This window comes from Phacochoerus africanus, chromosome 9, assembly GCF_016906955.1.
Source record: "Phacochoerus africanus isolate WHEZ1 chromosome 9, ROS_Pafr_v1, whole genome shotgun sequence".
Taxonomy (NCBI): Eukaryota; Metazoa; Chordata; class Mammalia; order Artiodactyla; family Suidae; genus Phacochoerus; species Phacochoerus africanus.
The window spans coordinates 67,016,294-67,044,284 of NC_062552.1; the positions used below are offsets into that span (position 1 = coordinate 67,016,294).

The 27,991-nt window shown below is 41.8% G+C and overlaps 1 protein-coding gene across 1 annotated transcript; it reads left to right on the plus strand.

The window, feature by feature from the left end:
• The first annotated feature begins 93 nt into the window (after positions 1-93).
• EGLN3 (egl-9 family hypoxia inducible factor 3) lies at positions 94-27,991 on the plus strand. Its single transcript, XM_047795739.1, has 5 exons — positions 94-782; positions 20,474-20,593; positions 22,420-22,556; positions 24,858-24,931; positions 25,794-27,991. Exons 1-5 carry the CDS (start codon positions 426-428, stop codon positions 25,823-25,825), a joined length of 720 nt encoding a protein of 239 aa, XP_047651695.1. The 5' UTR covers positions 94-425; the 3' UTR covers positions 25,826-27,991.

The following is a 27,991-nucleotide window of genomic DNA, read 5'->3' on the forward strand; positions in this document are numbered from 1 at the left end:
TGGCGGGCGGGGAGGAAGGGCTGTCCCGGAGGCGGTCCCGGGGCGGAGCCTGGGCGGGGTCCGTGACGCTAGGAGTCGGCAGGCTCAGGGGCTGGACCTCAGCCTCTTCTCCCCGCCTGGGGCCGCCGACGCATCAGTGGTGGCTCTGCGCTTCCAAAAGGGGCCCTCCGCTTGCTCACTGGGCCAGACTGGCGCTGAGTCGTGAAACCCTACACAGCTCTCGCCGGTCCCTGAACAGGATCACTCCTTCCCAGAGTTACGAACAACTTTCCCCTCTCCCTGGCGCCGCGGCGGCTCAGGTGCCTTGGCCGTCGCAGGTAGCTGAACCCCGGGCCACGCTCCCCGCGCCTGGGCTGAGCATACACTCAGGTCGCTCCCTCTCTGGGTGCACGCTGGGGGTCCCTGACCTCGGCTCTGTGGGCACGATGCCCCTAGGACACATCATGAGGCTGGATCTGGAGAAAATCGCCCTGGAGTATATCGTGCCCTGTCTGCACGAGGTCGGCTTCTGCTACCTGGACAACTTTTTGGGCGAGGTGGTGGGCGATTGTGTCCTGGAGCGCGTCAAGCAGCTGCACTGCACCGGGGCCCTGCGGGACGGCCAGCTGGCCGGGCCCCGCGCGGGCGTTTCCAAGCGGCACCTGCGGGGCGACCAGATCACGTGGATCGGAGGCAACGAGGAAGGCTGCGAGGCCATCAGCTTCCTCCTGTCCCTCCTCGACAGGCTGGTCCTGTACTGCGGGAGCCGGCTGGGCAAATACTACGTCAAGGAAAGGTCCAAGGTAGGACGTGCGCGGACGCTCGGCTGCTGCAGCCCGCGGGGACCGGGGACGTTCGGAGTGCGCTGATGGTTGTCGTCACAGGGCAGCAAGCGAACTTGTTTTTTAACCAAGAAGCAAGAAGCCTGCCTCGTCCCCCAACCCCCTTCCCATGTTTGGACAGGTTGTTAGAAACATTATGTATGATCCGAGGCACACCTGAAACTCTTGACCTTAAATGTTTACTTTCAAGTCACCTCATATTGCCCTTCAGGCCTTCCCTGTGTGGAGGAGATTCCGACATAAGCACTTTTAAATAATTCTAGAGACAGTGTGATTTCACGATGTGTGGCATTTGGTTTGCGGGATTTGGCAGGTGTGAGAAGAGTTTGACTTGTGAAGGAGTAAGGCTCATCTACACTTTTGAGTGCTGCCCTTGGCTTGTTGCCCCCGGAACACTATTAGATCACCCACTTGATGTAAAAATGCTCTCCTGGTGCTGAGCCCAGGCCACCACTTGCCTTTCCTAACTATCAATTGCTGGGGAAATCCATCAGAACAACCAGTTAAGTGATCCGGAGAGGGTAGTCAAGTACCTCTGGAAAGAAACCATGTTTTTGTTCACATGGCCACAAGTTGCTCTCTGGGTAGTAATTTATCCTGGAAGCATTTACAGGTAGATTGGCAGAAATACGGGAATGTGGAGTACCATGATGTTGGTGTGTGTGTGTTATGGTGGGATAGTCTAGTTACTCAGTCTTTTCTGCAAAAGGTAATCTAGCCGGGGCAGAACTTCCAGGGCAGTTCTGAGAGTGAGCTGTACCTCTTTTATTGTGGACTGGTCAAGGGGCACTTGGAAGTAGAAAAGTTTTACTTTAACTCAGGGAGGCAAAACATACTAGAGAAGGAAGGTGAACATTCACCTATGTATTATTCTATAACACGATGTGTAGTTTTTCTCAATTTAAAATTTATCCTGTGGTAAAACATATCATTTTTGTCTTGTTTGTCCCATATGCTGAGGTGAAGCCTGGAAAGGTGTAGAAATGGAGGGATTGGATTGACTCTCCGTGGAGTCAAGGAGAAAGAGATTGCTGTACACCTTTCAAGCCAGGAGGAGGACATGGATAGAATATCCGAAAGCCTTGTTATGGATAGGATGCAAAGAAAGTAAATCTTAGAAGAAAATGATGCTTCTTAAATTTTACTTTGACTAGGGGAAAATTCAGTTAGCAGGATTCTGTAGAAGATTGATGGTGAAGTGTGTCTTTACTCTTGTTCCATCGTTTTGGTGGTGGAGTAGAAAGCCATTTGTCTTGATTAGTTTTGTCTTTGCACTAAATGACTGCACCTTTGGGGTGTTGGGGAGGGGAGCAGCTAGCCTCCGTGTTGCTGAGGTGCTTGTAGCTTTCATCTAGAAGAGCAGGTGGTGTCTTAGCAGTTTTTTAAAAAATGTCTTTTAAATTTAGGTGTTAGGAATTCCACCCCCCCCCCCCAGCATTCTAGGGACAGAATTTGCTCTGAGGGAAATCAGAATTAATTGACAGAAAGAGGTCACTAATGTATTTGAAAGTTAAAGGCTTTTTTTTTTTTTTTTTAATTTTAGCTTTGACTTAGTGGACAGTGGTTGGTTTTAGGCTAGACTTTAACTCCACAAATTGAATGAAAAGCACTGTGTACCTCTGGGTAAGGGAAGGAAAAAAAAAAATCTCTCTAGTTTTGATTCTTCAATTATGGATTATCACCTGGGTAGAACAAGTAACTTTTCAGTTAGCCATTTTGGAAGGTGATTGTGAATTGAAAAGAGAAAATTCATCATTTGTCCACTGAAGAGACATTTCCCCATACCTTGATTTCCAGCTTTCCTTTAGTTGTTTGACACAAAGCTCTTTATTTCTGCCCTTTAGAAAAAAATCACCTCTGAATTGGGATATTCTCTGGCCAGCTAGAACCAAATGTAAACCACTTTAGGAAACAATTATTATACCAAAAAAAAAAAAGGTTGATTTGTTTGTATCAAGTCTCCTTAGTAATGTCTTATGGCCCTGGGTCTGTTAGTTGAAGTTCGTTGTAAAAGCATTGTAGGAGCACATTCCATTTCTACATGATTTATATTAGTTCCACCTTAATTTAACCTTATTTACTGCTCTTCCCTCGCCTGAGTGCATGACTCTGCTGTTTCCCAGAGTGGTGTTGTAGACGCAGTTTCCTGCTGCATCCTTCCAGCGGGCTTTCAGTAAAAATTAAATTTTTGAAAGGCAGAATTTGTGTATTTATTTTAATCATGTATTTGTAACTTTTTATTATGAAAATTTCAAACCTATATACATGTGTAAAGGCTACTATAATGAGCTCCCATGACCCATTTTCATTTATGTATCTTAGAACCATTGCTTTGGGGATACTTTATATTTTGAAGTGTTATGCTTATTAATGTATTAATCCTAAGTACTTTGCTCTCCCAACTTTTAAACATCATTGAACAATGTGATAATGCTCTTTATTTCCATGAAACAATAGCAGAGGCATTGGGAATAGACTAGGAATATGTACTGGACCTAAAATTGAAATTGTGAAAGACTATAGAAATAAATATTAAAGGGTTCCTCTCCCCACTGTAATAAAAGTTGTTAGTGATCAGAATTTCTCTACCTGTGCTTTGTTGAAGAAAAAAATCCAAGGGTGTTGATGACTCAGAGGAAGAAGTTTCTATGATATACTGCAGTATGGCGCCCCCTAACTTCAAACATGATCATTGCTTTCAAGCTACAAAAGATTTCTTATCTGTTACTCCCTTTTGGAGAATTTAAACCGTATCCAAGATAAATATTGGTTATAATTTGCTCCTTTTGCTTTGGCTGCCTAGATCTTGGAAATGGCTGTTTTCCAGAGAACGTGTAATTTAAAGAACCCAAAGTCCTTCTGCTTGAAGCAACTTTCACTGTAGACTCACTAGTTAGTAAGTCTAATAATAATTACTACCTTTAAATGAGCAGTTTGCTCTGTCTGGCACTGTGCTAAGCACTTTTCAGACACTATCTGTCTGACTTAGTCTTCAGAACCATAATCTTCGGCACATTGAGTGATTAAATCATTTGCCCAAGGTCGTAAAGTCAGCAGTAAATGCAGTTTGTCATAGAGGTTAGGGGCTTAGACCTGGGGTTGGGGGTTAGATTGGGGGAGGGTACTGTTTGGGGCTGTAGAGAAGTTGCTCAGTTTTCACCAAGTGTAGAATGGGAGATAATACGTTAAAGCTTTTAGGGGGAAGGAGCATGAAATAAGGCGATGTACATAAAATTCTTAGCAGAATTCTGATCTTCGTAAATGTGTTATAAGGCTGTAAGGGGCAGATTGGGGATTCTAAGGCAGTTCTGTGTGACCCGAGTTTGTGTTCTTGACTTTTACGCTCAGCCTTTCCCTGCTTCCGTTCTCTTACAAGTGTTCACTCAGTATGGGGTTCTGTGCAGGGGGTGGAGATACAAAGGTGAACTGGCATAATCCTCGCCTCCTAGAGCTTACATTCACATGGACTTTTGAATTGTAGGATCCTCTAGTTCACACTTGATTAATTCTCAAGCTTTTAAAAAAGCGAAAAGACAAACCCCAAACATTAAAGTGGGTCAGTTAAGCACATTTGAAGAAGAGCATGGACTGCTGTGCCAATGTTTTCCGATGGTTATTTGTAGGATGAACATTTGTTAAGGTTGCGTGTTAGGATCTCCGACTGGAATAGCCCTGGATGATGGGGTTATGGGGGTTGTGTCGTGAATCAGCAGTTCAACCCTCCCCTGGAAACAATGCAGAAAAGTGATGAAACAGCAGGAAGTTATGGATAATAGAAAATGTGTTACAAAGTGGTGCATTTGTTCCTTTGCTGTTAGAGCAATAAGAGTTTGAGCCCTTCCTTCTCCTGTAATGTCAAGAATATTTGTTCCTTGATGCAGCTTATCATGGTTGCAAACTACTTAATGCAAACCCGGATGATGAATTTTGAACAAAGATCAGGATCTCTCTTAGGACGCAGGTGTAGGAAATGCAGTTGGTGTTCACCGAAGACAGGAGCCCTGAACTAGGAACCAGAAAGCCCTTGACATCCAGGACAGCCAGTGTGTTAGTTCTTATTCTTTGGCACTCAATGGCCTCCATCTTTACTCTCTGCTTTCATTCTTTATTCGTTGCTTTCCTTTCTGTCCAGTTTTTGCAGCTTTTCCATGTATGTGGCTCAAGATGGCTGCCCGATGGTGGCCATCTCAGCCTCACTTTGAGTTCTGCAGAGACTTAACTGGCATTCTAGAATCCCTGTTTGCATTTCCTGGGAGAAAGTATGATGGTCTCACTGTGGCTCAGGGGACCTAGCCGCCTTGGGTGGGGGTGGTTTGGGGACATCACAAATGCGGTTGCCAGGGCCCAGGAGAAGTATGGTTCTTAGAGCATGAGGTTTGAGAGCTAGGCATCATAAATGGTGTCTCTGCAATAATAATCTTCAAAATTTATCTGCGAATGTGTTATCTTAGAGGGAGGAGGCATTGAGTTTGAAGCACTCGAACATCTTTCTATAAGCATGTGAGTATTCTTAAAAAAGGTTTCCTATTTAAAAGTAACTTAGCTCTTGGAGGAAGAAAATAAATCTCAGGAAATAATGTACGGAATACAGCCTCAGTGACAAGTGAAGCAAGTTTTTCCATTGGGTGAATTTTCACAGTGTTCTTTGTTTGACACTTGAATGACACCTGTGAACAAAGAAAAGAAGGTGTGTATGTGTGTCTGCTTTATATTTTCTCTTATTCAGTTTTGGGCCACTGGCCACTCCACCACAGCCTTGTCTGTTTGCAGTGAAGCAGGAAATCAGGAGGTATTCATTTAATTTATTCATTCACAAATCATTAAATATCTTGCACTGTGGTAGCTCTGTATGTGGATGGGAGAAAGGAGGCAGCAAGGGATGATAAAAGTGCCTAAAGAAGCAAGCTGAAAATTGAGTCGTGAAATCATTGTCACCAACTTTGCTTTCTCTTTTTCTGGTCAAACGATCCACTTTTAAACTGATTGGTCATTTTTGTTTCTCCTTTTTGGGCTCGGCCCTATTTGTCTCTTTATTTAACATGAGGTGACCAAAATAGGTAACCAGAACTATAAGGACTTTCATAATTTTTGGAGCGGGTTTGCTTCATAGTCAGGTAGACTGGAGGCAGGGTCGATAGGTTAATTCAATTGCATCAGTGTCTGATTTGGGAATTTTTTTTATGGCTACGCCCACAGCATATGGAAGTTCCTGGGCCAGGGACTGAATCAGAGCTGCAGGTGCAACCTATGGCACCGCTGTGACGACACCAGATCCTTTAACCCAGTTTGCCAGTCCAGGGATGAACCTGTGCCTAAGAAGTGACCTGAGCCACTTAACCCACACTCACTGTGCCACAGTGGGAACTCTGGGACTTTTTTTTAAAGGAAAAAAGTTACTCTACTAAATATTTTAAGCTCAAGAAAACTGTGGTAGGATGTAACCTCTTAAAATCAGTCATATTCTTTAATTTCCCAGAAATATCTTAAAACAATTATCTCATTTGCCCATCTGGTTCTTTTTTTGAGGATGTTAGAATATGTGCACCTTTTCCAGAATTTTATATGTGGAAAATAGACACTGAAATTCAGACGGCCGGTGGTTTATAATGTGTAAATATAATTCTGACCTCAAACTGATAAGCACCTATAGGTGGAATTATGTAGCCTCTCTGTGCATTTGACTTTTGGATGTCATGAATTATTTCCCTTTCTGACCTTACTCAGCTCAAGCAAAAATTGTGAATTCTTTCTTGATTCCCGACTCTGGCTAGAAAACGTTCAGATTTTATAAATAACAGGCAGTCTTGTGTGTTTCAACTCCATCCTGGAAACATACTGTTCATGGAAGACTTCTCTAATGAGCTTAAAATGGGGGGCGGAGTTTAACCCATAGTGAGCAGAGCACTTCTGAGAAGCATCCCCAAGTGCCCCAGCATCCTAGCACTGCAGGATAAAGCTCAGAGGGCACCTTGCCTGTGGGCCACGTTTGCTCAGTTTGGCAAGACCTCTGCTTTTGACTCACCTTGTGGCCTCAGCTAAATTAAATGACAGGTTGACCTGTGTCCACTGAACACCAAGGATCTGCTTGCAGGTTAGCCCTCTGCAGAAGGTTATTCATTCTTCATTAATTATTACAGCTATAGACCTGATAATTCCTTTGTAGCAGCACTTTGTAGCTGTTAACTAATATCGCTCTAAGAAATGGGTGTCACTTTTTCTAGGGTTTGTCAAATGCACATGTTCTGACAGTAATGATAGTTCAGATGTTTTCTGCTGGGCAACTGCCAGGGGTGCCCAGTGGGAAGCTGAATCCAGAGGCGCTGGAATTGTAAATTCAACAGACAAATCATTTTATGATGCCAGACTAAGGAATTCGGCTTTGGCAGATTGCCAGGAGCTGTTGATTTGGCTCAGATTCAGAGCTGTGTATCTGTTTGCCAAGCAAGATTAGTTAGCTTCGTTCATTATACATAGAATTTGTGCCCCGTTTCCCTCCATTATTTCAATCTTAAACCAGTATGGCTCTTACCTTAATTTTGTATCTTCTTTTCATATTGACTTGTGTCTGAGTTCCTATTCTTGTTTTCTGGTGAGCTGGTAGTGACTGAGTGTCATATTTTTTTTTCAGCCCCTGCCCCAAACTAGTCCCCACATTACAGACACAGAGGTTTGCTGTTGTGTCATGTAGGCGTTCAGATCTTGTGTTGGATTTATTTGGTACCTGCTTACTAAGTATCCTCCATTTTCAGGACAAAGTTAAGTCAAACCTTAAGTTAAACCAATTTTAAAAAATTTTTTATTTTTCTACAACTTTAAAGGTTATTTCCCATTTACAGTTACTACAAAAATGGTGACTGTATTCCCTGTGTTATTCAACACATTCTTGAGCCTTACACCCAATAGTTTGTACCTCTTCCTCCCCAACCCCTACATTCCTCCTCCCCCTGCTGATAACCACTGGTTTGTTCACTATATCTGTGAGTCTGCTTCTGTTTTGTAATATCTGTTCATTTGTTGTATTTTTTAGATTCCACAAACACATGATGTCATACAGTATTTGTCTTTTTCTATCTGACTTATTTCACGTAGCATATCGCCCTCCAAGTTCATCCATCTTGCTGCAAATGTCAAACTTTTGTTCTTTTTTTTTTTGTCTTTTTTGCCTTTTCTAGGACTGCTCCCGTGGCATATGGAGGTTCCCAGGCTAGGGGTCCAATCAGAGCTGTAGCCACCAGCCTACACCAGAGCCACAGCCACACCAGATCTGAGCCGCGTCTGTGACCTACACTGCAGCTCATGGCATCGGCAGATCCTTAGCCCACTGAGCAAGGCCAGGGATCAAACCCCCAACCTTAAGGTTCCTAGTCAGATTCGCTAACTACTGATCCACGACGGGAACTCTGAACTTTTGTTCTTTTTTATGCTGAGTTGTATTCCATTTGTGTGTGTGTGTGTATGTGTGTGTGTGTACCTGTACATCTTCTTTATCCATTCATCTGTTGATGGACATTTAGGTTGTTTCCATGTCTTGGCTATTGTAAATAATGCTGCTAATGAGCATTGGGAGGCATGTATATTTTTTGAGTTAGTGTTTTTGTTTTTTTTTCAGATATATACCCAGGAGTGGAATTGCTGGGTCCTATGGTTGTTCTATTTTTAGTCAAACCAATGTTTGATTCTTTAGGAGATGATCAGTGTTTCTCAATGTTTCTCAAGTTCTGGAGTAAATGTACCTATGTCATATTAACTGTTATTTTTCTTTCCAAAATGAAGCCAAAATACTATTAACATATTTAAAAAATTGAAAGATACAAAGATTCAAAGAATTTGATACTAGTCTTGATTATTTGCCAGTGGGAAGAAGACAACTTGAAAAGCTCAGTTCTAGGGGCCAGCGACATCTTTTTGGGTTCTATTAGGGGAACTTGAAGTTGTTTTGAAGTATCTAGGATAATGCTCCTCTTTTTGAGCATTGTTTGGAAGTAGTAAAGATATACCATTTTAAAGAGTCTGAACCTTTTGGGGGAGCTTGCTCTATGCTCTCTGGACACAGGGAACAGAGACTCTGCCTGTGCTGCTCCCTTCCCGACCCCTCCCTGCGCTACTCATCTGTCTAGTCAAACCTGAGGGACTATTACTCGGAAATCTCAGTGCCCCGCACAAAGCTAGCTGTGCATCTTTTTTTTTTTTAATGTCTTTCCTATTTTTAAAATGTTTTTTTCATTTTTTTTTGAAGTTTCATTGAAATATACTTGATTAACAATGTGATCATTTCTTCTGGACAGCAAAGTGATTCAGTTATACATGTATACACATCCTTTCCTGTTTATATTGCTTTGCAGGTTAATTTGATCAGAACAGAACTTGTTTAAATATTGATGGTTCAGGCAGGAACAATTCGGCTATTGTGTGTTGGTTTGGCTTTTGAGGGTTTTATTTTAACTTCACTGTGGAACCTCAAGTCCTTTTTTTCTTTTTTTAAACTAAATTGTATTTCTCTTTCATAGTACAAATCCTTGAGGAAGGAAGTATTTTCAAGATACCCACTTTACCCTGCCTTTGGTTCTTGTCCTCCCTGTGATCCATTGTCTTGTGCTCTTGCCAGTGTTTTAAGTAGTGTAATACCCATCGCTAATCATGCAGTCTACACGCTTTGAAGAAAAAAGCCCAACCGTGTGCTCTCCCCATTGTCTGCTGTACACGCTGTGAGTTTAGCGTGCCATTTAAGGCTCTCTGTGTCTGACCCCATCTGACCCTTCCACATTTAATCTCCCACCGAAGGCCTTCCTTCCTTCCCCCTGGATCCCTGAAGTGCTAGAAACTGATTTGCCCAGCAAACCGTCTTTCCCGCTCTTGCCTCAAAATCCACGTTACAGCCTGGTCCATGAAGTTCCCTCCAGCTCCCTAGAACTCTGTGGGTGGCTCGTAGTGGGCCACCCCAGAAGGTTTATTTCTTTGGCTGATTACCCTGACCCCCATTTACTTATAAATTCTTTGAAGGCAGAGACTCTTGAGTTTGTCATATATACTTTTCGTGTCTCTGACAGTCCTTCACTGTTGACTTAATTTCATCTTTAAAAGGAACTTGGATTTTTAAGGATGTCAGGGTGTCAGGGAAGCTATAAATATTTTGTTAGGCCAAAAAGAAAAAAAAAAAGAAAAGAAAAGTTTTACAATTTGATCCCCAATTTGGTGTTAAAGGGTTAAGCTTTTTTTATTATGTTAACGGTTAACAGGCTACGAAGGACCATCTCAAAGGAGGGACTTGGGCTTTGTAAAGGGTTTTCCCTTGGTTCTGAAAGTCCATGCCCGACCCTAGAAAGTACTCAGTTACAGTGGATCCTGGCAGCTGGTATTTAGAGGTCTGACTTGGAGAAGCCGAGGACCACGGGGCTAGGACCCTGGCCTCCGGTGCTCGCTCTGCACCTGGCAGGCAGCGTCTCAGGACCGCAATTCTTGAGGAATGAGGTTGATTTTTATTTTTATATTTGGATTTAATTTAGTTAGCACCATCCTAGGCACTGGGATGGAAATTTTCCATTTTCTTTCATCTCACTGTGATCTTGGGCAAGCTGGTTATCTGAACCTCACTTTCCTCGTCTGTAACATGGGTACGATAGCAAATATCTACCTCCAGGATGATAAGGAATTAAATGAAAACTGAGACCAAAATGTCATTTGTGAGGGCATATCGATGCTTTCAGTGCCTCTGATTAGATTCCTGAAGAGGCGATCCTTCTCTAGCCACAGTCACACCCCAGCTCACTGGCATGACTGTAATCTTCAGCAATGCTGCAGGGTTGCAACTGGAATGCTTCCTGCTGGTTTCAAGAATCAGGCTGCAAAGCCTGTGCCAGAAACTGCCCTATAGGAATTCCTCTCACTTCCTGCTCTACCCACCACCTCCTGTTCCCCAGGTTAACTAGTGCAGCTGACTAATTCTAATTCCCCTTGACCTTTTATCATTTAGGGTGTGGCGTTGCACAAACTCTTGGTCTTGCCCCCAAAGAGCTATGGATTCTCAAAGTGTGGTTGTTGGACCAGCAGCATCAGCCTCACCTAAAATCTTGTCATAAATGCATATTCTTGAGCTTCTCCCTAAATTCAGTGAATCAGAAGTCCTCTAGGCAATTCTCATACATGCCAAACTTTGAGAATCACTGAATAAAATTAATACGAGGAGGCCAGGTAGGGGTGATGCTCTATCTTTCTATAGTTCCTCTATTAGTGAGAAAATCTGCATTCGCTCAGTTGAGCTTATTCATTGCTGAAACTAAAAAAAAAAAAAATGCATGTGTCTTGGTTTATTTGGGAAATTTTTGAGAAAAAGACATTAACATATTGTGTACACACACACAAACAACCCCACACCACACAATTTTATTATGTTTACCAATAAAGTTAATTTTCCAGAGCCAGAATTGGAGCAGAATTTGGAACTGATTCTCTCCCCTGTTGTGCTGAATGGAGGGAAACAAGCTTTGTTAGTAATGCCTGCATAGTGTGGCTCCCCTACTTGTACCTTGTTCAGCAAGGAGTATGAGGAAGAATTGTAGGGATTTAGGATGAGCACAAACTGGAAAAGAGTGCCTTGTGAACAGATAATTTCCTCTGTGTTGAGCACCTATTACACGCTAACTGAACACCACACAGAAGCCTAAGGTGGTTTCTGACTCTCTAGAATGAGATGGCTGCCTGAGCGAGGCTCCAAAAGGCTGAGCTGTGGGACTCTTGGAAGGAAAGCTGACAAATCCAGGTTGACTGGAATCAAAGGTACGACCGGATAGAGTTGGAAGAGAGGCCGGCACTTGCCTTTTCCTACTTGGGCATGGAGGCTTTGACTTGCTGGGTAAGGTTGTTGTGGTTTTTTTTGTTTGTTTGGTTGGTTTTGGTTTTTTACCACACCCATAGCATACAGAAGTTTCTGTGCCACAGCAATGACAACATTGGATCCTTAACCCACTGAACCACCAGGGAATTTCCCAGTTAAGGGTTTGAGCCTGTATTTGATAAACCACAAGAATCATCAAAGAATCCTTTATTGTGTTATCGTGGACAATGCCATTCATAGTCTCTTTGGAAATAAGTGCACTTGTTTTCATAAACAACTTTTTCTTGCTATTTTAGAAAAAAGTGTTTAGTAGTGGGAAGACAATGCTTAGTTTTATAATGTCCCGTAAATTTTTGTCTCTCTCCATTTCTGTGTTTGTAAAATGGGGCTTATGTTGGAGCCCCATCTTGGAGGGTCATTGGGGACAATTATGTTAACCATCACTGCCCCCTAGACCCAGAGCCAGGTACTCCTTTATTTCTAGTTCCCTTGCTGCTCCCCAGAGTAGCTTTTACATTTCTCTCTGACACGCTTTTTGCTTCCTCCCACCCCCAGTCTGAGAGGTCTTCTGGATCTCACCTGACCTGTAAGCCACCATGGGTCTGCATCCAGTGTATTCTAATGAATGTGATATCAGAAAGTTCCATGAATTCTAATTAGTGTGTTAGTAGTAAAGAGTTTCCTGAATAAGCTTTGAACTTAAGTAAGGAAATTATGTCTCATCCCTGGGATCCCTTGGAGTTTACCTTATCTTCCCAAGGGAAATACACTCTTGTGTACTTCTGACTTTAAGCCTGAAAACCTGGGCTAAAAGGACAGGTCCTGGAGAGGCTGACTTCCTTCCACAGAGCCTGGATGGGGGCAGAGCAGCTAGGGGAAAAGACATAGGCTGATGGTTGACCAACTGCACCCGAAGCAGATATGGGGCTTCAGAGTTAGTGTGGGATTGAGCTTGCTCTGCAATGGGAATAACCAATCAATCACAGACAACTTGGGCAACTGGTGTTTTGCTGTGAGATTGAATGAGTTTCCTTTGCTCCTCGCTTTTGTTTAAATACCACCCCTCCCACCCCACCTCCCCCTGTCCCCAGGCCCGCCCCACCCCCCTGGAGCTTTTACCTTACAGACTCAATACCAAGCACATTCATTTTTCATATATATATTTTTTTGCCCCTTATAATTTTCTACCATTATGGAAAGGGTGATAGGCAAAGATGAGAGGGAGTCAAATACTTCAAGAAGAACTGAAGTATTTTTTTTTTAATGATTTTTATTTTTTTCTATCATAGCTAGTTCACAGTGTTCTGTCAATTTTCTACTGTACAGCAAGGTGACCCAGTCACACATACATATATACATTCTTTTTTCTCACATTATCATGCTCCATCATAAGTGACTAGATATAGTTCCCAGTGCTATACAGCAGGGTCAAGAACTGAAGTTCTTAGTTCCCTCAAAAATGAAGTGAATCAGTTAATATTAGACCTCAGATAAGCTGCACCAGTAAAGCATGACCTGATGATTAAGGCCTCACTCTCTGCATCAAGACTAGCTGGCAAGTTCCCTAACCTCCTCATGCCTCAGTTTCCTCATCTGTAAAGTGGAGATAATTATTCCCTCTCATGAAGCCATTATGAATATTGAATGAGGTAATGTTTGTGAAACACACAGAACAGTGTCAGGCATGTACCATTGTTTGTTCAGTAAATAAATGTGCCTCCTGAGTTTCATAGCTCTGACTTGCTGTGTGCCATTCCTTTCATTCAGCAGATATATTTTTCCCAGTGCTGAAATCCAAATGTGAGCCTAAGATCTGGTTTCCTAGAAAGTTCCTTAACTTCCGTTTTCCAACATAGTTACAATGTCCCAAGTTAAGACTCAGACTCTTCAAATTCATCGGGATGTGCAAGTGTTTCCTGGTTTTTCTTCAGAACATTGCTTCAAGGCATTTTTTTTTTAATGTGTTTTGATTGGTAACTATATATTTTTGTATATCACACAGTTATCATGGATTCCTTCAACTATTTTAGGATTCATTCCAGATGAGAATTTAAAGACAGGCATACTTAATTCTCCTACCATTCTCCAGTCACAAACATTCTCTCTATTCTGCTCAGAGCCTTTAGAGAGCCACATGGAAAGTATTATTTTTTTCTGATAAAACTGTTTCCCACATCAAAGGAAGTTAAATGTTCTGAGTCCCTATCCCTGTGTTGCCTTAAGGATTACTCATGAGTTTGTTTTTCTATAGGAATGAGATAACTTCTTGGTCTGTATGATAACTTCCAGGGTTAATGACTTCTGCTGAAAACTTGTGGGCAGTGTGACTCAGGGCAGATGGCTGCTCACCTTGCCCTGAACCTGGAAATTCCATGAGCGAACGTGTCACCTGCCACCCTAGAGTGCTACCTGGCTACAATGGGTCTTCAAGAAACTGCAGTTGTTACCATTTGCGGGAAGGTATTAGAGTGGATACGGTTAAATGCCTGTCTTAATGTCCTTAACCCAGGGCTCGGCTGACTTCTGAGGATTTCGTAATTGCAAGGAAGCCCTGAGAACATTTCTCTGGTGACTGGGATAGTGACGGGGGAGGGCCCTCCCGGTGCCGGTTCCCTCCGCGGGCTGCCGGGCTGTGTGCTCGGGTGTGGGCTGGCTGCCACCCTCACGCAGCGCACGTAGCCCTGTCACTCAGCCGTCTCCCCGCTGGCCGGGAGCCAGGCCTCATCGGGAAGGACCGCCTTCCCAAACTCAAACAGCCTGTACTGCAGTGTCGATGTTCCTGGGCCTGTTTACTGTGCTTAATTGCAGGGTTCTGCTTGAATCCCCTCCAAGAAGAAGAATTAAGCACATATCAGAAAGGAATGACAATAGTCTTTTAAATTCCTGGCCTCTGAGAGTTGGAGTGGCTTTTGGGGAAGTGTGAATCACTCAAGTTCAGGGTGATTCACTCAAGTTCATGCACGAAGCACAGGATCCCCTGGAATAGAATTTTGATCTAGCACAGTTTGACCTTACAGACCTGTGAATCCTCTTCAGGGTCCTGGGTGTGTGTATATGTATTTCTGAGGATGGGGGCCGGAGCCCAGCTCTTTAACGTAAGAATCTCAAGATGCTGTTATCAACCGAGCTAAGAACCCTGAGTGAAGGCTCCAGAGTCTTGGTAGTTGTTGATGGTTGTTTGAATGATCTCAAAGTTAAGGCCAAGGTCATAGTAAAGAGGGGTACAGATGACCAAAGTCTACTTGAGGACAGGTTTTCAAGTGAATATGGTACATTCCCTGCCCTTCTAGGCACGCTGCTCCTGCCTGACCAGGAGGAACTAGCAGGCCCATTTTGCCAAAGCAACTGAGAGTTGATTATCACTTCTGATTTTTCATTTTCAGGTATGGGGGGCATAATGATTACTGTTGCAAATTGGGAGGTAAGGTTGTGTTTAGTAGAGTTCTGGGTATGTGCGTTCAGGGAAAGGAGTTTTTAGTGTGGCCTTAGGGCAGATGAAGAAGGCAAAAGGAGTTCTCAGTGTTCTCAGAAGTAGAATAGTAGAACAGTAGACATTTTTGTGGGTAACTTGGGGTTCATTGAAAGAATTACTTACCTGACAGATACGGACTATCTGATGTTCTGAATCTTCTGAACTGTGTGGTCAGATGCTGAGACTTTGGGAAGGGGAACGTGGTAGCTGGACACAGCTCATGTTGTCACTCACCAAAAACATATTTTCCCATTTCTCCCTCATCTCATTATATCAGTCTTTAACTAGATAACAAGCAATCTGCCAAGATAACTAATGACAGTTTGCATGTTTTGTTTTGTTTTTGGTTTTTTTTTTTTTGTCTAAAGTGCCTATATTATCTCCAACTAATTTCTTTATGCCAATCTAGATGAAGTTAGAATGAATATAAAGATTCTAAAACACTTTTTATGCTTATGAGCTGTTCATCGTCACATTGAGAGCCTACTTTTTTTGCAACGGACTGACAGCAGTGTGAAGTCTGTGTAGTGACATTTTCTTGAAACTGTTAGAGAAAGCTTTGCATAATTGCAATTATGCCTTGTGAATATTGTACTGGAGGAATTTAAGTGATTTAGGTTATATATATTTTTCAATTTTTATTGAAATATAGTTGATTCACAATGCCTTATATATATATATATATATATTCTTTTTTAGAGTCTTTTCCATTATAGGTTATTATAAGATATTGAGTAGAGTTCCCTGTGTTACACAGTAGGCCCTTATTGGTTATCTATTTTATATATAGTAGGGTGTCTTTGTTAATCCCAAACTCCTAATTTGTCCCCCCCCCGCTTTCCTCTTAGGTAACCATAAGTTTGTTTTCTGTGGCTATGAGTCTTTCTGTTTTGTAAATAAGTTTGTTTGTATCATTCTTTTAAGATTCCACACATAGGTGATATCATATGATATTTGTCTTATCAAGGTGATATAAATTGAACCCATTTCTCGCCAGAAAACTTCACCTCTTACTTTCTCCATACAGATGATTTGCTTGGATGTTTTTCCAAGTTAATAAAGCACATAGTCTTGTGTACCTCATTTCAAGTCTTACATATCTAGTACTCTGTGTGGTCGGTGCCTTATGGTGAAGAGAGGAAGGGTCCTGGGCCCCCACTGCTACGTCCAGAGCGGATATGGGGGAAAGACTTGAGGGAAGGAGGTCTGGCAGAGGTCTGGGCTGCTGTAGATGGTGCTGAAGAAGAAAGGATATGGTTGAGCCTAGTAAAGAGAGGTGAGGAGGGAGCCCACATGTAGCTTGATCTCTCAGGAGAACCTCAGAGAGTGATCTCTAAATCTAGCCTGATGTATTTTTTTTTTGTGGCCCTGATTTAAAAATTGGGATTGGGAGTTCCTGTGTGGCTCAGCAGATTAAGGACCTGGTGTTGTCTCTGAGGATGTGGGTTTGATCCCTGACAACACTCAGTGGGTTAAGCATCTGGCATTGCCGCAGGCTGTGGAGTTAAGTCACAGATGCAGCTCCGATCTGGTGTTACTGTGGCAGTGGCATAGGCCACAGCTGCAGCTCTGATTTGAGAAATGTACATATGCTGCAGGTATGGCCATAAAAAGAGAATGAATGAATGAATGAATGAATGAGTAAATAAAGGGATCAGAAATATTTAGGAGAGTTTACATACAAATCCATTTCAGTTGCCTGCTACTCTCCTAAAATCTGAAGATTTTGTAACACCAGCCCCTCATCACAAAGGATAGCAAGTTTCCTGGTTGTAGCTAGCATAGTACACGCTCCAGAGTTCTGACGGCTCAGATCTGGTATTACTGTGGCTGTGGTGTAGGCCGGCAGCTCTAGCTCCAATTTGACCCCTAGCCCAGGAACTTCCATATGCTGAGGGTTTGGCCTAAAAAAGACAAAAAGAAAAAATTCCACTCTCTAACTTAAGATCAAGTCACACTGGTTAATTATGGAAATTATGAGTGATATGAAATATGTTCCTGTAAAAATCTATACTGTTGACTGTTACTGGGGAAATGGTGAGTCTAAGTGGAGGCTGGGGTGGGACAGATACCTCCCCTTCCCGCCGTAGATCTAAAATGATCATTATTGCTGAATGGACAGTGGAGCTCACTGATGCCAGTGTTTTGAAATGCTTTACACATGCAGTCGAGCTGTGGTTGGTTTCAATTCAGAGCATTCTGTGTAGGCATTGGGATGGAAACCTTGGACTTTCCTTTTTCACCTTTTCCTTGGGGATTGATGGGATATGGTTTTTTATGAAGCCAACTCAATAATAACTCTTAACAGAAACACCGTGGCATTTGGGGAGCAGATTTTGTTACTTGGGTGTGGCTGTTGAAGTTCTCTATGTCTGTATAGGTTTTCAAAGACTCCTTACCCATTTACTGCCTGCAGAGTGGCTGCCGAGATATCCAGAGCACATATCTCTGGTCTAGTAAATTTAAATATTAATCTCATCAGGAAGTTTTGGAAAAATAAAAAGTCCGCGATAAGGGAGACTTCCTCCTGATGGGTGTCAGTGTTATTGCTTGGCATGTTTGTCCTGTGATAACTGAAGTACTCTGGCGTTGCTTTTATTGTTCCTGGAGTGTTCTCCTCTATACACTCCAAATCCCTTCCCGGCTTGATGAGGTTTGGATAGCAACGCCGTGGAACCGATCAGTTTCCGGAGTTTGTTTCTGCCCCGTGCGCGATTTGGCACAGAAATCGTTATTGATGTGAGCCTTACTTCTCAGCGCATCCTTAGCCTCCTGGTTTTAGACTGTGTCAAAGACTAACAAATATTGGGAATGTGCCCAAACCAAGACCCATCTCCTGTGGCCCTTGCCCAGAAAACACTGATACAGTTGGCCTGTGTGGTCACGACGGGCCCACTGAGGCCCACAATAATTTCCTTCCATTGTTTCCAACTTGATGCTATGGCTTCGGGAACCAGGAGAGAGAGTGAAGATTACCTCTGGCCAGAGAAATTCTCTTTCTCTCTCTTGGGCAATCAGATACTTTGCTGACACTTAGGAGTTTTGTCCTAATAATAAGTCCCATGGAATGTGCCAGGTCCTGCCCTGTGCGTGTTGTTTTATAGATGCAGCACTTTGTAAAGGATGTACATTTGTGAGTTTGTACCTGTTTTTTCAGTATTTAATCAAAGCTGAGTCCTGAGGCAGGTAAGCACTTCCTAATGCCCTGAGGAACTCTGTTGCTGCTTCTGGGGTTGATGCTCAGATAGTCTTAGATCTTCTTGAACTATTGGAGGCCAGGTACCCCAACCCTTCTTTACAGAAAAGAAAACAAGCCTGGGATCACATGATTAGTTGCAGAGTGAATGAGGTGGCAGGCATCCAGACCAGTGACCTTTTCCTTAGAGTAGAAGTGTTTAAGAATATAAGATTATGTAGCATTGATGGAGTACTTTTTCTTCTTTTCAGAGCTGCACAGTGGGGAGAGGCTGAGTTGGTAGGGAATCCAGCTTGTAATTGTTTGTGGCTTAAGTGACTTTCAATTATTGGCTCCATGGTGGCTCTTATAATCCTAATAGCTGCTTCCAGGGATGGGTAATTCCCTAGTCATTACAGGTGACTTCATTTATCTCTTCTTCCCCAGCGAGGCCCATCATTTCTGTCTGCAGCCAATCACCTTTCTCCAAGCCATCTTTTGCCTGGTGGTACCATCATTTATTAAATTTTGATCTCAGTACCCTCAGAATTCCACCTCTGAAAGATGTTCAAGCTGACAGCCTCACTCCAGCTCTGAGACGACATTGCATTGACATTTTAGACGTTCAAAGGCAGGATATGGGGATTGCTAGCTGCATGGGAATATAAAGTTTGAGAGATATCATGATTTAAGCTTTAAGATCATTATAAAGCCAAGTTACTATTCAGCCTTATTTGTATTCTATTATGCAACGTGTGTGAAGCCTTGCAAGTGCAGGCCTAGTTCATGTCTTCGTGTTACCACTCAGAGTGACTTGGCATGCATTGAAGCTGATTCATTGAGCCACTAGTGTGTTAGTTTGGGCTCTACCTGACTGTTATTTTACTAATGACAGGACCTTGTCATTTATAAGGGGAAATATGAACTGGATCACTACATGTATGTTTGAAGCTAATGTGTTTTTTCTTGTTGGGTGTTTTTTTTTCCGTGGAGATTCCTGGGCCACTGCAGTGACAGTGCCAGGTCCTTAACCGACTGTGCCACAAGGGAACTCCTGAAGATATGCTTTAAAGTGACAGAAATCTCTGCTAATCTAAGTGGAATGTAAACTTACTCTTGAGAGGAAAGAACCATTTTCAAATCATTTATTTATCAAATTTAAACAGATAGTTTCTGTGTGTCAGGAACTATTCTAAGCCCTAAGAATATATCAGAAAATATTTAACAGGAAAAATATCCCAACACAACATCCTGTGTTGCCAGTATCTTCCCTGCATGTATCTCACCCCTACAAAGAAATTTTCGAAATAAGGTAATGTCCTGTGAGAAGAACTGGCTTTCTGTACTTTGCTTATTTTTTTTTTCCTACTCTTTGCAATAAATTATCCAGGGAACAGTTAGAGGTTTGTTCATAGTAATTCCCTAATAGTAATTTTCAGTAGGATTTTGAGTTCAGCTTCCTGCTTTTATCTCCACCTGGCTGATACAGGTAATGTTTGGGCAAAGGAAGAGAATACCAGGTTATCATCTGATTCGATAATTGTCAGTAGGAAGAAGACAGGCCTCGAAAAAGGCATCAAAAAGTGTCTGTGGCTTTTTCTACGAACTGGGTCTGCCTGTCATCTACGCTAACAAGTTGGGGGCATAGCTTCCATTGGCCCTTTTCTCTTCTTTCTGTCTGAAGCATTTTATTGCCCTTTTCCTCCTTTGTGCTTGGCTTCTGTCTCTTTGTAAATGTAAGTATTTTTTGCCATTAATTGAAGACTGGCTGATTCGGTGATTTGAGGGCACTTGTTAATAAGGCATAAAGTCTAAATCACCTAACCTCATGATTCTGATTTTGTGGGTCTAGGGTGGGAATCCAGAATCTACTTTTCCTAAAAGAAGGATTGAAGAAGGGCAGGGCATCCCAGTGATGATGTAGATATTATTTTAAATGTTCTGGAACTGCGGGAATACTGTTGAACAATTTTCCACGCAGCTGAGCCATAAGGTATGGCTTGGCTGTTTATCTTAGATGCTAAAGAGTCCACAGTCACGTATTGTACACGGACGTCAGGGGCCGGCAGCCACTTCTGTCACATTGCACCCTAGAAGACTGTTACTCAGCTGTCCACTGGTGGGTGAAGACTGTCTCAGCTTTGCTAACCAGCTCCCTTGGGATTTCTCCATAGGCGATGGTGGCTTGCTACCCAGGAAATGGAACAGGTTACGTTCGACATGTTGACAACCCCAACGGCGACGGCCGCTGCATCACCTGCATCTACTATCTGAACAAGAATTGGGATGCCAAGGTACTTGGAGTAATGGGCGTCAAGTGTGGGGTTAGGAACTGTAGGAAAAGAGTTCAGAGGACTTAGAGTTTGGAGTTCATAATTCCCACTGAAGAATCTTTTCTATTTCACATTTCCTTTTTCCTTCTCATGGTATTAGTACTAAAGTCAATGAGATGAAAACAATAGATATGAAGTTAATTTGATGGGGGTGGGTGGGTAGGGCCATTATTAGGTTATAGGTTATAATTTGATGGTCGATGAAGAGAAGGTATCTTATTATTTTAGGAGCAGGGATCAGTTTTTTTTCGCCTAATCCAGAGCTAATAGGATTTCTCAATGTGAAATAAGATATACTTTTCCCTGACAGCAGGGATATACTTTTCCCTGCCAGCAGCAACATTTAGAGAATTTAACAAAAGTAGAGCTATTAGACAGAAAACGATTCTCAAGCAAGGTTTCCCACAGTCTTCTTTCTCAGGGTGAAATGCCTCTGTGGTGGCCTCTTGCCATGGTTTACTATGGTGTGAACGCCAAAGGCTTCATGGCTTATTTTCTTATATAGATAGAGATATGAAGTCTGGTTCCACGCTTACAAACATTTGTCTGGAATTCGTATGCTTTCTGAAAGTTAAGGATGATTTAGGAGTCTGAGAAGTTGGAGAACTTTTCGAGCTGATTTGGCTTTTGAACCTTCTGCATCTCCATTTCCTGTTCATTAGGACAGATGCTGGCTGTCCTAGAGTAAGGAGATTTTATCCGGGGTCAGAAAATCTAAATGTGAGGAGTTCCCGTCATGGCGCGGTGGAAATGAATCCGACTAGGAACCATGAGATTTCAGGTTCAATCCCTGGCCTCACTCAGTGAGTTAAGGATCCTGTGTAGGTCGCAAACACGGCTCGGATCCCGTGTTGCTGTGGCTCTGGCGTAGGCTGGCAGCTACAACTCCGATTAGACCCCTAGCCTGGGAATCTCCATATGCCGCGGATGTGGCCCTAAAAGGACAAAAGAAGAAAAAAAAAAAAAGAAAAGAAAATCTAAACCTGGGAAACCAGTGAATCAGTGACAAGCCTCCCTATTTGGTAACATGACTGGAATATATTCCCTTAGTTGTCCTTTAAAATCTCAAAAGGTGATGCTATAGACATGAGAGTAAAGTTGTCAGATTGGTGATAATAAATAACAGAGTATGAAATCATTCAGTGAATATTCGTGTGCCTGTACTGGTGCCCGGCATTTGGCTGTGGGGAAATACTGATGTATAAGGCCTGAATTCTACCTTGACATGGTTCTTCTCGTGGATAGATGGGGTGAGCATGTAATAAAAAAAAAGTAATTCAAGAAAGAGAGTGATGTATGTCCTAAAAGATACAGATAAGGTGGTCTGGGAGTCAGGAAAAAAGAGTATGTAACTTCCAACTGATGAAATCACTTTGGAGCTAGGGGAGTTCCAGAGAAAGCTGTAAATTCTAATTGAAGGGGAGGTTATGTGTGGTCACTGTCCTAGGGAGCTGTTAATATTAGATTGAACTATATGAAATTGCTGTAGGTCAAAAACAGTCACGTATTGGCAGTTCCATATGATTTGACCCAATAGTACTTGGTTTTGTATCCAGGGGTTTCGTGATGGTGGGGGTGGGAAGGCTTCATTTGGTATGAGGTGAATAAGGAGATATGTGTGTTAGCCAAGTTTGAACAAAGAATGAGGTCAAAGTACAATCTAGGGCATAATACACACATGGAGTAGCAGTTGGAAGATAGCTTTACTTCTAGATGATGCTAAACTATCATTGTTAATGAACTATATCTGAGACCAAGAAATAATCTACCTTTTTTGTGGCCCTCAGCTACACGGTGGGATCCTGCGGATATTTCCAGAAGGGAAATCATTCATAGCAGATGTGGAGCCCATTTTTGACAGACTCTTGTTCTTCTGGTCAGACCGCAGGAACCCACATGAAGTCCAACCTTCCTATGCGACCAGGTAACAGCCAGGGCCACAATTGCCCTTAAGAAGCTTCTTGTACAAACCTCGGTTCCCAGAGAATTCTCTCAGCTTGTGTTCTGAGCATATGAGGGGCCAACCACCCCCCAAAGCTGACAGCAAACATATTTGAAGTCAATAAAAATTGCGGGAGAAACGCTAGACTCGTTAGTACACCAAACCTATCTTGAACATACTGTTTTCCATTAGGTGAGCATCTTGGATTCCAAATTCCCCAGTAAGTCTTTCTCTTCTCTCGCTTCTTCCCCACCCCTCCATTAAAAAAACTTAATGTTGAATTACTCCTAGGGAATGTTGACTGTCACAAATTAGGAATTTGGTCTGGTTCCCTCTAGAGAAGTTGCCAGTTCCAAGTGGAGAAAGAACCTTGAGGAAAAAAAAAAAAAGAAATTTGTTCTGATTTTGTTTTCTTTTCACCCTTTCCTTAGCTTAAAATTTGAGCTTACTGTACCCATCATGTCCTAATAGTTGGATTTTTAAAATTCCTTTTTTTAAAAAACATACTTTATCGAAGTATAGTTAATTTACAATGTTGTTAGTGAAATTCCTTTCTTTAGATCATGCATGGGAAGGTTTTCAGAGTAAATGAACAAGTTAGCATTGCTTAGTATTAATCTTAGAAATCCTTGATATAATGTATTTTTTTTTTTTTTTTTTTAGGGCCACACATGCGGCATATGGAAGTTTCCAGGCTAGGGGCTGAATCAGAGCCATGTCTGCGACCTACACTACAGCTCATGACAATGCCGGATTCTTAACCCACCGAGAAAGGTCAGGGATCAAACCCGAATCCTCATGGATACCAGTTGGGTTTGTTACTGCTGAGCAGCAATAGAAACTCCATCTTCCATTCTGATATAATCTTTTTTTTTTTTTTTTTTTTTGCTTTTTAAGGCTCCACACGCAGCATATGGAAGTTCCCAGGCTAGGGGTCAAATTGGAGCTACAGCTGCTTGCCTACACCATAGCCATAGCAACATCGGATCTGAGCCGCATCTGTGACCTACACCACAGCTTACGACAACACCAGATCCTTAACCCACTGAGTGAGGCCAGGGATCAAACATGCATCCTCATGGATACTAGTTGGATTTGTTATGGCTGAGCCACAATGGGAACTCCAATATAATCTTAATTTTGGATTCTGCCTCTCATTTGCCTTTGTTTTATGGACGAAGCTGTAAACCAGGTGGTATTGGAGCTCTGTGGGGTGTAGCTTGAATCGGGAATAGCAGTTGGGGGCAGGGAGGAGAGAGATTGGTTAGAAGGATAATGACTAAACCTTAACAAGCCTAATTAAATGAAAATCACAGGTGTAAAGTGCTTAAGGGTTATGTGTCTCCCTCCAGAAATCACAGATCTGAGCTCCACACAGAGCTGCATATTAAATGTCAAACTGGGATGTACCCTAGGTGAGCAGTTAAGTAATTCTACCACCAAAGCCTACTGTGGCTTATTTAATGGGACACAATAATTGGACCCTGTCATTTGTGCAGAATTCTCCAGTGTCTCCATGACCAGAGTCACAGGGGAAACATTAGCAAATGTTGATGAGAATCCCTTAGAAAAAAATCAAGTGCTATAGAAATTCCAGTAGCTGATAATAATAATAATAATAATAGTAATAATAATAATAATAACAAATGAACCTTTTAAAAACTCAAGCATGAAATGACTCCTGTTATAGTCTATCCTGTTATAGATGGGATAAAGCAAATGAATGGGATGCAGTAGAAAGCTTGAGGGCATTGGTATCATTGTGTCATTGGCTCAATGTGGAAAACTAAGAGAAAATAGCCCAGAATTGTAAGTGTCTTGTGATTTGGTAAGTTACTCTCCAAAGCTTCACTAGGATGTCATCACTTCTTTGCTCTTCCAACCAACTTAAGTCTCTCAATCCTTAGCAGAATGACTCCTTTCCAGCATTTTTTGTTTAGATCATCTTGACCTGTTACATTATTTGTTAAATCGCTTTTCTCCCCTGCTAGAGCCCAAGCTTCTTGAGAAAAAAGCTGATGTATTCACAGGACCATTTGAATTCCCATCGCTCAGGATAATGCCTGGCGCATACTCGGAATTCCTTACATGTTTTATTACATTTAAATAGACTTGAAACCAGAGAAGTTTATTTTAAATTCAAATTGGGATGGACCTCTAATAATGGGAAAAAATTTAAACGTTGACTTTACAAATGACCGTTATGTGAAATTTATAGCAAGTATTTTTTATTTTTTGGTAGTGTTTTCAAGCCTCTTTTTAATATCTGCTTATCTTTCACAGATATGCCATGACTGTTTGGTACTTCGATGCTGAAGAGAGGGCCGAAGCCAAAAAGAAATTCAGGAATTTGACTAGTATGTGTTTGAAAATTTTCTGTGATTTTTTGATCTAGTTAATCCATAACTTTTATTCAAGATTTTTATGTACATTCTAATATATTCTGTTTAGTCTCAGCTATTGCTTAGCTTCGTATATAATGGCATCTTGATGGGCCTAATTCTGTTCTTAGCTCTACTGAAAAATCAGAAAAAAAAACCCACAAAGGACATCCCCTGTGAATGCCCACTGATGATGTGACAGTTAAAATAGATGGGAACTAGTTAACTTTTGATCATTAATGTTTGTCCATCAAACATAACGTTAAATTCTGACCCTGATTTTGGCACGTAATGAAAGAAATGCAATGGAACTTTAGCTATGATGGTTAATCTATTACATTGGTACAAGACCAGTGTGGTGACTCTGAATATAAAAACTGGGCTCTTATAATATAAATTGAATGTGACTTAACATCATTCCTGTTGCCTCTATCCAGTGTTATAAGGCAGCATTTCCGAAAATATGTTGTATTGAAACACAGGTTGGTTTGCAAGAAGATAAATTCCTGGCCACTAAATGTGGGAAATGTTACATATTGTATCTCTTTCTTGAAGAGTCACATTGCTCATGGGCATATTAATCCAGAAAATATTAATCTAAGAAATCGTACCATAAAGATGTATGTGACATTGCCTAACCCGTGACCCATTTGGACTGTATGCCTAGCAAACACCAAAGAAAACAAGTTTTGCTAAACCTATCAGGAGGCACTGCATTCAGCTTTGTTCTGTAAGATGGGGAGCATTTACTGGAGGCTTTTGGGGTGACATTTGTGACACTAAACTCATCAGGTCGAGCCTCTTACCCTCTTTGTTTTCTTTTCTGTTCCTAACCCAGGGAAAACCGAGCCTGCCCTCACTGAGGACTGACCCTGCTCTGAAATCCGCTGGCCTCATTCATCTTAGTAACAGTTCCTGAATTCTCTTTAAGAGTTGAGGAAGGCCTCTTCTGCAGGGACTCGGTGATGAGAACCCCATACTATTGCTTGCATCATTCACATCCCTGTCTTGCGTATGGTACTTTGTGTTTTCTTGCCAAGACTGCATCCACCTCCAGACACTTTGCCAGACGAACTCATTTGCTAACTCCAGAAATACCTGCAGACAACCTAGCTGGCCAGCGGTGGAATTGATAGATTTGGTGATCCTGGCTTTTGAAGCAAGAACCTGGAAGCATGAGCGAGGGCATGAATCTTACTTGCACTTTATGTACACTTCCTGATTTGAAAGGAGGAGGTTTGCAAAGAAACAAAATGGTGACAGATGCCACGGCGAGGCATCGCTGAAGCCTTAACAGAAGGAAACAGAAATGTGTGTCATCTGAACAATTTCCAGATGTTCTTAATCCAGGGCTGTTGGGGTTTCTGGAGAATTATTGCAACCTAATGACATTATTACCTCTAGAAAGGGCTGCTGTCATAGTCATCAGTTTCTAAATCTCCAGGGACACTCCTTTTCCCTGGTCCTGCAACCTGGACTTTCTGCCTCTGCCCCATTTTGATGGAATAGGTCAATGCCATTCATTTTCTAGTATCACTTCTTATTTGGAGAACCTAATTCCCTGGAGGCAAAAGTAGACATTAATTGTTTTGATTGCTTTGTTGAAAGGAAATTTGAATTTAAATCAAAGGGTGGGAGGGGGGATCTTCCTGGTAGTTTGGAGCCAACAACCTCTGATAATGATGTCAAAAGACCTAATATATGTGCATCTTGAACAGTTTGAGACTGGAGATGGAGTTGGAACTGTGGACGTTCCTATTTTTCAGTTTTCCTTTTTAATGGCCTCACCCTTCTTTAATTTAACAAAGTAAGAAAATCACAAAAACTAGGGTGCTGAAATGTTAAAAGGAAATGGAAATAAAGCAAAAAATCCTGAAAAGCTGCTTGAGTTCTTCCACATTTTCTGTCCCTAGTAGCCTCTTCTCAGCAGACTGGACCCTCCAGATCCACTGTGGTTGGTAGTATGGCTGGAATTGTGGAATTTGCTAGAACTGTGGAAAGTTCTACTGCAGTGAACACAGATTCCGCTGCCTGCAGAATTCTGTATTGAGTCCATGAAGGTTACTCTAGTTTCCAGTTCTATTTTCATATTTGTTAAATCCCTGTAATTTCTTGCTTGAAAACCCTATGCACATTAAGGGGCCAGAAACATTTTGTCACTTAACAGATGAATAGACTTTCCCAGAAGGAAGCATATTTTCGTGTGTACCTGGCTTTGGAAAATTTTCAGATAAGACTTGTCTTTTTTTTCTCACGAGTGCTCTATATTTTTTTTCCCTATAGTACTCATCACCTTCTAAGTTACTATGTAAATTACTTATTTATTATGTTCATTGTCTTGCATCCTTCCTCTAGAGTGTAAGCACAATGAAGACAGGGATTTTTGTATGTGTTCAACCAGTGGAATGTATTCCCAGCACCTAAAATAGTGCTTGGCACATAGTAAGGGCTCAGTAAATACTTGTTGAATAAACGCTTGCCTTAGTATTTTAATTGTTTGATTTATTTCCTCTATCTTGGGCAGGATGGGCTTGGTAGAATTTTTGCGCATGTGTCTTTCTGTCATTGTTGACTTTAAGTTTAGGCTAAGAATTTTAGGAAGCTTTGATCATAGTGTCCTTTCATATTATCTGTTTGAAGAGGTCATTGGCAACTATGAATCTGAAGATTGAACAAAGAGGATTCTGCCCTTCTATGTCCTGGAACTACAGGAGTACGGAGAACTTCAGAGAGGATAGACTGCATTCTTCCTTTGGAAAAATTTTGAAAACCTTCAACAACAGAGAAAGAAAGAAGGTTGTTTACTAAGAGTTTTATATTCTGTAAAATGGTAGCTAAGTTTTTTCCATGATAACTATCATAGTGAGAATGATGATGATATTCTGAAAGAACATTGTTACAAAATATCATTACAATAGTATGTCTTGTATCTTTCACTTAGTCAATATTTTGAGTTACCCAAAGATCAGACCTCATATGCTTTGCCTTCCAGACAAAGGTCCTATAACCAAATAAACTATATATATATCAAATCAA